We start from the raw sequence: 12842 nt of genomic DNA, 5'->3' as shown, positions 1-12842 counted from the left end.
CTAAATGATTTGTTATACACTGCTGGGAACACTGGAGTATTAAAAAGCCAGCCTGATCATAAATATTGACCCCCCCCCCCAGGACTTTAAAAAGAAGGAAGATATTGAGATTTAAAATATCATGCCACTGAGTGGCTTAACCTTGGAAACTAGAAAGGCTAGAGCTGTAGTGTCAATTAGTGATGAGCTTCCACCTCAGGCAGTGGCCCCTGCTGCGGGTTTTCAGCTATCCTTACCCTCCTTTTAATTGTTTGGAGACAGAGTCTTGCTTGTCTGACCCACCCTGGCCTCAGGCTCACAGTTAGCCACCCAATGTCTGGGATTGCAATAGACCATGATGGGGCTCCCTCCTTTTCCTTTGGTGATCTGATCTCAGCATCTGCCCTGAGAGCTTATAAAAAACGCTTGAAAGAAGTTCTTGATGACTGTGGTCTTCTCAAACACCCTCCAGTGAAAGTCGGAAGATCTACCTTGCTTCCTGTTTCTGCACCTAGGCTGGGAACCAGCACATAACCTGTATGCTTACTCTTTTCTCATAAAGGTTGTCATCATTGGTAGTGACTCCGAGGGAATCATTGAAACACTTTGCCAAGAATGTTATTGAGTAGTCAGGTGGATTTGAGCTGTTCCAAAAGGTGTGATCGGTGGCTTAATCAAGAGCTGAAAAAGGAAGTGAATAGTGATGAGAGTGTAGTGGAATCTTGGGAACAGGGGCAGCCAGTGGACAAGAAATAGTGAGGGAGTTTTGAACTCCTTGGAGAGTCAGTATAAATGAGAATATAAACATACAGGAGATCTATGGGAGGCTGGACAAAGGGTGTTTCTGGTGCTGCACTCTTGGGGGAAGCTCTTTCATGATAGCACTTCCTTCAGCCTGTATTTCCAGCAGGTCTGTGTTACTGATCACACACTTCACTGGGCACTAACTTCAGATTCCAAGGCCACACCCAGGGTAGCTGGAATGGCTACAGCTGTGAGTGTAAAGCCAGGCTTGCTGGTGATTCGGTTCAGTGCCTGCCCCATCCAGCCCCTAGGACTGCCCCAACCATAAATCTAAATAGTGAACCCTGTCAGCAGGGGCTGCCCTATGGACCCCATTCCCTTCTAGCATGTATCGTTGAGGAGGAAGGAAGGACAGAAATATGCCTGCTGTATGGGCTGCAGTGTTGCAGCAAGGACTAGCATGACCTCCAGAGCTCTGTGTGAGCCAGAGAGGCACTGGTGTGCTCCCAGAGGATCAGTGAGTTTGCCTGGAGTGGGTGACTGTTGTACCCACCTGCCCTTTCTGTTTACTTTTCTCATTTCCTTACCAGAACCTTTCAAACCTAATGGATGCCAAAAACCAAAGGTAAATGGTGTTTTAGAAAGAAGGAAGGAAGGACAGAAAGAAAGGAAAAGAAAAGAAAAAAAGAGTTGCATGTGGCAGGTGAATTTCAAACTGTTGGTCTTGAACCACAAAGCTCTGCGGTTCAAAGCTCTGCTTTTCCTGATCTCATTTCAGAGGCAGCTGCTTCTGTTTTTAACGTAATGTGTTTCAGATCAATGCCCAGGATGCTGTCACTTCATTGTGGCTTGAATCAGCAGAATAACTCCAGAGATGACTTTGTGGGGTCCCATCCCTCTGTCACATAGTTCCCATTTCACCACTGTGCACAAGAGCCTCACTACATTCAGTGCTGGAGTACCACCTAAAGCTAGAGGATTCCTGCAGGTGTGCCTGACCCTGAAGCAGGGTCAGTCCCAGCCAGGTGCTCACAGGCAACACAAATACCACTGAGCGAAACCAGCTGCAACGAAATGATATTGTTGACAAAGGGGGCATTATTGATATAGCCATGCATTGAGAGACAGGGCAAAGAAGGACATATAGCAAAGAGGGTATAAGCTTCTGGGTTGTAAATACCACATGAGAAGGCTCCTTTCTGGCTTGTACCTGTGTCCCCAATTCATAGCATTGTGTGTGCTTTGGTTAAGCAGCAGTAAGCAAATAGAGTGCCTGCACTGTGGTGGATGACTTCCCAATTTTTTTTTTTTTCCTTTTCTTTCTTTTCTTTTTTGGGGTGTGTGTGTTTATTTGTTTGGTGTTTTGGGTTTTTTGTTTGTTTGTTTGTTTTGGGGGGTTTTGTTTTGTTTTGTTTTGTTTGAGATGGGGTTTCTCTGTGTAACCTTGCCTGTCCTGGACTCACTTTGTAGACCAGGCTGGCCTCGAACTCACAACCTCTGCCTCCTGAGTGCTAGGATTAAAGGTGTATGCCCCAAGCCCGGCTTGACTTCCCAATTTCTTATCCCAGATTATGCCATCATTTCTCCATATTCAAGAGATGTTTTGACTTCATAATAGCACACGGAAGTTCCAAAGTCAGCTTTAAAGTTAGCCATTATTTTCTCAAAAAAAACCCACCACCCCTCTGCATACGAATCCATTTCTTGGTTGCATCACTGTTTTCTTGGTCAGGTTAATGCTATTTTCAGTTCTTTCTTCTCTGATTCTCATCAAATCAGTATGTAAATGATCTTAATTCTTACTTTTCTTTTTCTGATATATTATTGCCCAGCCTTGTCCTCTCAATCCCCCTTCTTCAGCTTCTTGGACTGTTAAGAGTATAGTTGCTATATGACTATTCTGGATCTCTTCTTCCTTTCCCTCTTTCCCTCTCTTTCCCTTCCTTTTTCTTTCTTTCATAAAACATGGTCTTGCTATGTAGCCCAAGAGAGCCTTGAACTCCTGATCCTCTTGCCTCAAGAACACTGGCATGCACCTTCCCCTGCCCTATCTTGCTGCTAGTTCTTCACTGAGATGTCTGAAGATTCCACCCATCTGTCAGGGACATCTTCATCCCAGGCTCCTTTACCACCTATCCAAATGCCAAAACTGCCTATTCCCTGGGTGCCCTCCGCGGTAGTCTGTGCCACCCTTCTGTCCAGTGCCCAAATGGTAGGTAACATTGAGGAGCAGCACTTCCACCCTTCCTTCTCCCCACCAAGCAGATAGTACCTAGTACCTACTGCGTGTCAGGTACTGTGCTTAACTCTGGGGGGTGTGGCATTGAGTGAGAGAAAGATATAAGTTCTATGAGCTATACAGTAGAAGGAGTGTGCGTTTACTTTGTGCACAGTGGGATTCAGTGGAGGCTGGGACATGATCCATTTCCGTGTTTAAGGAAACTGTGGCCCTGTGGGGATAGCAGTTCTCCCTGTGGGGAGAGCAGGTGGCTACCTGGGAGAAGCAGCCCCAGTGGGAGGCTGCTACCTTGAACCAAATGCTGTGGGAGAAGGAGAAGTGAGTGAATTTGAGGTATGTTTTGGGGGCATGGAAAGGAGAACTTGCCAGTGTTTTAGATGTGGGGCAAGAATCAAGAATGACTCCCCCGTTTCTGGCTTGAGTGGTTGGTGGGTGGAGGTGCTGTTAACTCAGATGTCCTTTTGTAAAGAGGTCCTATTTTTTCTCTCAAGATTTATTTTAATGTGTTGTCTACATGTATATGTGTATACCATTTGCATGCCAGGTGCCTTCATAGGGTCCCCTGAAACTTGAGTTACAGTTGGGAGCCACCATGTGGGTGTGGGGAACACAACCCAGGTTCTCTACAAGAGTATCAAATGCTCTTAACCCCAAAGCCATCTCCCTAGCCCCAGGAATTGTTTTCTGCATGTTAGGTTTGAGATGCCTGGAACTTACACATGTAAATTCACTTACACATGTGAAAATACAAGCCACTGGCCGTGAAAGCCTTGGCTTCAGTTGTCAGAGGTACCATTCCGATTGTGAGAATGCTACCAGGTAAAACGCTGTTAACAAACAGCAATCATAGAGTTGCTTGTTTTCTGGGCTGCATTCTTAAAGCTTTACCCTTTATCTGTCCTGAATCTTGAGTTAATGCTGTTACTGTCCTCATTGTACAGATAGGGTAACAAGAGACACAGCACCAGCTCATTGCATAAGATGGCTTAGAAACCATTTGCTGAACTTAAAGTAATAACTTATTATTGAATACTATGTAAAGCCACATGGCATTTGCATTCCTATCCAGGACAAGAGAACAGGGGGAAAGGAGCATAGACCCAACCTTGAGTCTGTTTCTGTCATTTGGCTTGATAGCTCAGAAAACTCCATCGCTGCCGCTGAAACAATGGGCAGGATTGTCCAGTGTGTACAGTATCTATACCTGGCCTGCACAGGGTTCCCACTTATCTTTGTATGGTTGCTCTATTCTCCTGAATTATCTCTTTGCCTGGTAGGCATGCTTACCACTTCCTGTTCAACTCAAGCACTGTCTGGGTTTCCAGGGCTGCGGTAGCCAGTGAGTCTCCCTTGATGCCTCCAGCACAGAGTCTAATGATTGCCATTGCACCCAGTGCTTCCTGTGGACTTGAGAAATGAGAAGCAGGTAGCAGGCGCTTGCTTTGTTTCCTTTGCCCTTTCTGCTCATTGATGGTTTTGTTTTTCTTAGGATCTTAGTAACAAGATGGGAGTTTTCTTAAATAGCTCTTGTGAGTCTTGGAGAGATGTAGGAGACCAAACGCTGCTGTTAACCCAGCACACACTGGGAAGCTTATTTAGTTGAACAGACTTTTCTGTGGTAGAGGAGACTAAGACTGATACCTGAAGACAGTGTAGTAGCACATGCAGTGGTGGAGGGAGGCAAGGAAGAACAGCAGTGACAGGCTGGTTGGGGTGGCTGGTGCAGGAGCTGAAGGAGCAGCCGCGCTGCTGGGAAGACCTGGAGCTTGGTGTGGCCTTAGCTGCCTACACTTAAACCTGGATATTTCCTATAAAACTCCACTTAGCTTTTCCCCCAGAAAAGCCAGAAGATGATACAACACTTGGGAGCAGCAAGAGGGCCTGCTCCTCAACAACACTCATCCCTATATGCAGACCCTTGGCTCTTCAGGATGTCCACTACCCACTGGCCACATCTCCCTTTTATGCTCCTTGCTGGTGGCTGGTTCCCTTCAGTAAGGTGAACATGCCATGTCATGAAGAGACAGTATGGCAGGACTTGAGGAGTGGAGCTAATGTCACGATGGAAACAGTATGAGGAAGGGAATGTGGGTGTGAGCACTCATGGGTCTGTGCTTACCTGCTGTCCTGCCTCCTGCCAGCTTTACAGTAGGAAAAGTGAATAGCATCTCCCTGTGGGTTTCCAGGGAGAGTTAGTGATGGCTGTGCGTGATGTTTGTAGTGCCCAGCATGCTTAACTCCACCATGGTACCAGCACAGTAAGCCTGTCCACACAGCTAGCAGGAAGCATTCCATTAAATACTTGGATATTGCTATGAGAGAAACATTGGGTCTAGGGCAGTGGTTCTCAACCTATGGCTCTCAACCCCTTGGGAGTCAAACAACCCTTTCACAAGGATCACATAACCTATCAGATGTTTACATTACTATTCACAACAGTAGCAGATTACACTTATGAAGTAGCAATGAAAATAATTTTCTGGTTGGGAGTCAGCACAACATGAGGAACTGTATTAGGAAGGTGGAGAACACTGGTCTAGGGGTTAGCTCAGTGTAGCGTGCTTACCTGCCATGCATGAAACCTAGCCTCTCTTTCCCCACCCCCAAAGTATAGAAAACAAACCAAAACTCCCCAAAGCAAAAAAAAAAGTTGTGTAGATTAAAGAGTTAAATCTGAAAAATGCCAACTCTTTTGCTTTTAACTAAAGGAAATGCAGTTGTATATTTAACTTTCCTCAGGATGGGAAAAGCCATTCTAAGCATAAAACTCATGAAAGAGGTCAAATAAGGTCAGCGGAGTCAAGTCCAGAAATTCTTCATTCAACATCAAGTAACAGTTAAAGGGCAAACAGAAAACAAGAACAGCAACTGCACGACGAGTTATGTCAAGGGGAATGGCTTGTTAGCTTAATGAATTGGGGAAGTGCTAACTCCCACAGCACAGTGGACAGAGACTGACACACGGACTACAACAGAGGCCATATTTTCCTCATGGAATTACAAAGTGCTGGAGGCTTTGCAAGGAAACAGTTTGGCACTGTAAATCAAGCACCTTAAAGGTCAGACCCTCGCCCAGAATTCCAACTTTAATACTCTATCCAAGATACTTATGTTTAGTGATGCTTCACCTCAAGTCAACTTGCCGTAACCTTTCTTATTCCTTTAAAAATGACTGCAGCAACAAATCAGTAATATTGGTGTATTAAAACCTCAGTCTCACAATGTGCTCTTCACTGCTATACCCCAGCACTGTGTCAGGTACAATGCCTGACACCCCAGTAGTCAGACATATCTGTGAGCTTAAAGAAAAAAGAATTTGCTCATGCAAAGGAACATTACATGACAATATTTTTGAACTATTATATGTTTAAAGAGAGCCATTAAAAGTGAGAATGATCATATGGATGGAATGCTGCCTGTGGACTCTGGAAGAGAGGAGCAGAGGGGCTTTCTATGTATCACTGGCACTCTCTCCAGTCACTTAGCATCTGTCCTAGTCACAGAGTCTTCCCCTGATTTCAAGAGCAGGAAAGCTGATGCTGAGAAGTTAGACCTGCACCCCTTACATGAGTTATGACATATTCTAGAACGAAAATATGAAGGTTGAAGTAATAATGGATGAGACTTCTAATACCATTATAGGACAGGAAAGGAGGTGATTACCTGAAAAATCCAAATTGCATAATGTGCATTACCTTTTACTGAGAAGGAAATTTTCTAGTTTCCCATCTGTGATGGTCAATAATGACATAGCAGTAAACACCTAGGATTTTCTCCTAAATAGTGTCTTCCTGAGGACACGGAATACAGTAGCATCTTGGTGGAATGAGGGCAGGAGTGTGCAAATCCTCCATATTCTTTAGGAAAGAGTACCTGAGTATCCGGATGGACTGCTGCACTTGGAAGTGAGGGCACTCTTTAGCACTGATAGGAAAGATGTGCCCTTTGTGATTTTCCTCCTTTTTATAAGGTTTCAATGTGTAGAAAACTCCAGAACATCTATAGTCACCACTTGCTCCCCCATTGTGTGTGTGTGTGTGTGTGGTGTTGCCTTGCTTGGGTACAGCAGAGGGTCGTAGATGTGTGCTTTAGTAATGTAGCCATTGGTAGCCATGAATGGGCTTCTCTGACAATGTGACCCCTGTTCCCCACTTCACCAGCCTTTGCACACAGCATGAGTTCCCTTGGCATTAATCTGCTTCCTAGGTGGAGGTTAGCATGTCACTGCCTGCAGTTGCTGCTCTGTCTTAAGAGATGGGTCCATTAGTGAGCTTTGCCATGGTGGAAGCTCTGTTGCCTTCTTTACTCTCCATCTCCTGCAATTAGGAATGTGTTTTCTAAGTCACTGGTGTTAGGAGGAGTAAATACAAGCAGGGAAGAAACACTAGCACGTCTCACACCACAAGCTAAGGTGAGCAATACTGTCTGTCCCACTCCATACAGACCACCTGAGTGCTCAGCCCTGAGGATCTGCCTTTTGGTGTGGCTAGTGGCTATGCTGAATATTGTGTTCAAAATACACCTGAAATTTTCTCTCAATTGAAAAATTCAGATCTTAAGAATTATCAGGTGGAGCCGGGCGTGGTGGCACATGCCTTTAATCCCAGCACTTGGGAGGCAGAGGCAGGCGGATCGCTGTGAGTTCTAGTCACAAAGCGAGTCCAGGACAGCCAAGGCTACACAGAGGAACCCTGTCTCGAAAAACCAGGGGCGAGGGGGGCCGCGGGGACAGACTTATCAGGTGGGGAATGCACATCGACACTGATGCTAGCCTTTTGCATGTGGAATTCTCCTTGGCCTCTCAGGTGCATTCCTGCTTTGTGGTTCCAGATAAAATTACAGTGTCCACCTCTCCACCCAGTGCTTTCAGCACCTCTTCCTCCCCGCGCTATTGTGGGTGTTCTAGAAGATCTCAGAATTGCTCTTGTGTGGTTGTGAAGTCTTTCTGAGTGTCATTCAACTGTTTCATCCTAGAGTCTGTACAATTTACAGAGTCATGCCATGTTGCCCTCCCTGATTCTATAGCATATAGGAGAGATCCTTCTGCCTCCAGCCAAGTTTTAACTTGAGCTGACCTGTCTTTCAGCCTGTGTTAAGCCTTGATAGCCCTCTGATGTCATGGAGGATGGACCCCCCCCCCCTTTGATGTCTTTTCTTTAGCAAAGCATTCATCTCCACTATCTGGCATACTTTTTCCAAGCACCGACTTTTGCCTTCAGAAGTAGAGGTGATTGTGGAGGCAGGTGTGAGCCTCCATTGGCAGGGTCACTTCCCAGTGTGCTCTGGGAGGCTGAGCTGAAGTCAGTGTTTTGGTACTTACTTATTTCTGGAAGAGAAAAGGTGGCAGACACAAAACAAAACCATCAACCAATCAAAAGTTGTTTCAAACATTGCTTATGTCTTCTGTCTGTAAAAATTCTGGCTGTCCTTGACAAAGTCACTGCCAAGGGTTGGGCCCTGGAATGTAGACTGTTTATACAAGTTCAGTATTGTTTTGATTTTAGATTTTCCTGGGGGAAATCATTGTAAACAGTTAAGTTCTCAGAAAGACCCCTGCAATAAATATAAACAGATTTGCACTATAGTAAATCCTGCAGTAACTCAAATGTAACCATTGCATGGGAAGGGAGGCAGATGAACCGGATAGGCCCATTGTCTCTGCCCACAGCAGAAGTGGAGACATCAGGAAACTCAGGCCTATCTCAGTCGCACCCAAGGAGTTCTTCGTGGCTGAGCTAGGAAGCCAAGAAGCTGTTCCCTGCAGCCAGCACCTCTGAGGAGGAGCAAATGGCCCATTGACTTCATTGCAGGCATGCTGTGGTGCCAGTGTCAGGCTCTGAGCAGAGCTGTCCTGTGTGCCCCTAGTGTCCAAAGCACAAACATCAGACAACCAGGTCTCACTGACAGCAATAGTCTAGTCTTCTCTAAGAAACCCGCATGACTGCTAGGATTCCTGTTTAGAAAGAGACAGAGGTCCATCTCTCAAACACTTAGAGTAGCCAAGGGAAGGCTGGGGTTAGCTCTACAGCACTGGGCTGCACCCCTTTCACAGGTCACCTAAGACCATCAGAAAGCACAGATTCTCACATTAGGATTCATAACAGTAGCAAAACTACAGTTATGAAGTAGCAATGACAATAATGTTATGGTTGGGGTCACCAAAACATGAGGGACTGTATGGTCGCAGCATTAGGAAGGTTGAGAACCACTGGTGTAAAGTAATTACCAACTAGTGAATCAGCATATCATTGCCAGGGGAAGCCTACCTTGGTCAAAGGTTGTTTTCCTCCCTCCTAGGTGAGGGCAGGCTTCTCTGGGGGACAGTAACCATAGCTAACTCTTACACAGTTCTTCTGTTGCTGGTCCCCAAGTCATTTATACACATCTTTGGAGACACTTGGGTAGTAGGTACTGTCTTTCTCCCCATATCACAAATAAGTATATTAAGGATTAGAGGGGTAGAATACCTGGCTGAAGGCAATGAGCTGCCAAGGGACAGAGCACTATGCAAGCTCCCTCAGTCTGCTTCTCTTGCTTCTTGACCATACAATCAAAAACTCCAGTGGGATGGCTGCTGTCTTTCAGGAAGAGAACGGAGACTACACATATGTGGAAAGAGTGAACATACCATTGGATCATGGGACCTTGCTGATCATGGAAGGAGCCACACAGGCTGACTGGCAGGTGAGGACTTGCAAGAACCACCAGTCACTCTCTGGAGGCACTTCTCCCTGGCTGAGGGACCGGTCATCTCATCTTAAAGTGCACATAACTTAGACCAGTCATGTCCAAAGAGTTGGTCAAACAGACCTCTCAGCAGAGGTTTCTAGCTGAAATTCTTGTAGTGTTGGAGGTGTCCACGTCTGTGCTGCCATTGCAGCCACAAGCCACTGTACCTGCTAAAAAAATGACGGGCACTAATTTACCTGTAAATAACCTCAGTGGCTGCCATCTTGGACCTCATAACGCCACAACTATTCTAGGTCACTGTGGGCAAGATAACGTTAAATACAAACATTTAGAGTAGAAGCAACAGTAAGAAAAGGTAGACATGCCTTGCTGCCAGGGCACTGGCACAGCCTGCTGGGATCAGCTGGAATTTGTTTCAGAGGAAACCACCTTTTCCCACAGGACTGTAGAACACCTAGACATTTAGTCAGGGATAAAAATGGGACTGTTTCCATGTCTTCATACGTCAGTGGTAAATCATGTTGAACTAAATGCATGTATATTTATGCCAGACAACTGTTCATGTTTCCATTTAGCACCGAGTGCCCAAGGAATACCACTCCAGAGAACCAAGAGTGAACCTAACGTTCCGGACCATTTATCCAGACACTAGAGGAGCCCCCTGGTGACTGGACATGTCTACAAGCCACCAAAGTGAGCGCTGTGCACCTAGCAGTCCCTCCCCCTCTCCTGGAAGCACTTCAGAAGCTGCTCCATGCACTCTCGTGATGTGATTGTTTGGAAGTTGTGGTGTTTGCTTCTCAGATCCTGCTCTTCCTGAATGAAAAGCACCAGCGCTTCATGTTACCAACGTGTCTACTGTGGGTTCGGTGACTTTGAGATGATTCTCTCGATCAAAGGTTATCATTAGGCAAATTGAAAACTGCTATGGCTGTGCTCACAAATGATTTGGTCCATAAGCTCTTTTCCTCCTGCCCTCCCCCACTTAATTTGAAGAAATAAAAATGGCCTTGTGCCTCTGGGGAAGATCTGAACATGTTTGTGCCTTATGACGTTAGCAAAATGGAGATATAAATATGTGTCAGTGACTCTGGAGCCTTCCACAGAGCTTTCCAGCTGCTGAAACCCAAACAGAGGTGGCTGCTCTGGGCTTTGTTGAAGTCTTCCTTGACTCCTTAACATCTTGGCTTATGTGTTATTGTAATGGAAAGCTGAGTGTTCAGGGACACTGTTTATTTAGCTGAATCTCCCAGCTGTCAGTCTTCCTGGGGCACACTTAGACAAGCTACAGACCTCTGAACAAAGAGAAAGCAGCATGCTCCTGTCCACACCCCAGGCAGTCCTACCTAGACCCCTAGTAAGGAAAGAATGCTGTCTTCTGGAAGCAAGGAATAACTGAGAATGTCAGAACCAGGCTGAAATGTTCGTTAAGAGCAGCAAATGGCCTGTTAGCAACAGCTGTTCCAGTAGATTAGTTTCCCCTAGAGAATTCTTTGAGTCATTTAAACCCACGCCAGATAGAATCCGAGCTGCCCTGAAGGGAATAGCCTGGCTGACCTCATGGCTCTTGTACTTTAGATTTCAGAAGCCTGTGACTAAGGCTCTTCTGACTCATGTTCCTTTTACTGGGTGCCTGAGTTCAGGGGTTAGCCTGTGATGTCATCAAGGTTTCCAAAACAGAATGGGGTAGCTGCCCTTTGTTGCATCATAAAAACACATGACTCCTTGACCTTGACTCAGGAGCAGTATACCAGGTTACCTCAAACCCAGAGGAAGATGAGTGTAAGTGGATGAAACTGGGACACAGAGGCTAGAGTTTCCCCTCATCCTGGAAGGAAAATTTACTCTCTTGGCTTTGTCCTGTTTCCATTCCACACTGTAAGATGGACGATCCCCGTGACGTGAAAAGGTACCAGAGGCTGGGCAAGCTTACTCCGGGATCAAATGGAAGCAGCCTGGCCAGACTTTGTGCTCTCACAAGCTCTCTGGTTCCCTGTATCAGAGTCTGGTTTCTAAAGCCTGTAGAGTTCCTCTTGTAAGAAACTAAGTGCTGTGTACAACTTGGGCATCGTATAAGCCTTCCTAGGAAGAAGGTGTGAATCACCCTGAACATAAGCCCTCTGTTTAATACTAGTTGTTCTCCAGCTAAAGCCAAGAAAACCTAGCAAGGGTGGTATGGCCAGCTAGGATTAAGAGCTGGATGACATACTGGAAATGCCTCCTCCCTCCTTCCCTTATAGGAAGCCTGGCAGGTGACTCCAGGTCTTCCAGTACCTTGTCCACTGTCAGGGTGCCCCTCTTGCTGCTTTAGACGGTGGTCCATCTCTGCACTCAGCAGACCCCTGTCTGTCAGACCATGGAGAGGCTGGGCCTCCCACCTGGGTCACATGGGCAAAGGGCAGTCCTAGCTTCTCTTTCTTGCCCTCACTCACATGTGCGACCGGTGCCAGATATTTCCACCACTAGGACCCCACACCCTCTGACGTGTCCAGCAGGTTCTTGCCATAAATTAAAACTGGACAGGTGTAAATGGGCAGAGTGATGTCCGGTTCCCACACCAGCCTGCTGCACACTACCCAGGATGTGAAACGAAGCTGTTTGCTGATAAAGTGCACACAATACAAAGTGCAAATCAGCCGGTATGCAGCTGAGCATGAGAAGCAGGTTTTGTTTCAGTCGTGCTCTGTGGGTGTTGCCTGCAGGCCCTGTGCTGTGAGCTTCAATTCGCCTCATCTTCCCCACACTGATTCCACTGTGGAGATGAGAAGTGGTTTAGCAGGACTTGCGGTGGCAGAGACAGATTTCAAAGGCGAATCCCAAAACCTCTATGCCCTTTCTCATCCATGCTGAAATGTGGAATCCGCTGAGCAGAGCTGGCCATAGCCATCTGCAGGCCACTGGTGTGTCCCCCGGTTTCTTGTGCATCGGGGCAGGTGCCTTCATCTTATTTCTCCTTAGCCAACATGAGCATCTTGTCAGAAGCTGTGTGGCCCACTGAACAAGCACTGGGAAACTCATTTTGGTGGGGGTTTGGGGGGGGAGAATTCAGAATTTAGAAACAGTCTTGAGCAACCTCCTTAGCAAGTGGTTGTTGCTAGCCATATTCAAGCAGATGTGACTCAAAACTTTTGACAGGTGGGTCAGTTTTTCCCTATGATTTCTTCTGTTGTTTCTGACTACATGTGGGAAT

The 12842-nt window shown here is 46.3% G+C and overlaps 1 protein-coding gene across 1 annotated transcript in view; it reads left to right on the top strand.

The window, feature by feature from the left end:
* The window catches only part of Alkbh3 (alkB homolog 3, alpha-ketoglutarate dependent dioxygenase), a 30482-nt gene extending 20138 nt beyond the window's left edge, over positions 1-10344 (top strand). Inside the window, exons 9-10 of the mRNA XM_051144210.1 lie at positions 9548-9646; positions 10228-10344. Of these exons, the coding sequence (XP_051000167.1) occupies positions 9548-9646; positions 10228-10320 (192 nt within the window). The 3' untranslated portion in view covers positions 10321-10344. The remainder of the gene's footprint in view (positions 1-9547; positions 9647-10227) is intronic.
* Positions 10345-12842: the final 2498 nt, after the last annotated feature.

This window comes from Acomys russatus, chromosome 4 (genome assembly GCF_903995435.1).
Source record: "Acomys russatus chromosome 4, mAcoRus1.1, whole genome shotgun sequence".
NCBI classification, from domain to species: Eukaryota; Metazoa; Chordata; class Mammalia; order Rodentia; family Muridae; genus Acomys; species Acomys russatus.
Note: the sequence above shows the minus strand (reverse complement) of the source record. Positions and strands in the feature narration are given on the sequence as shown.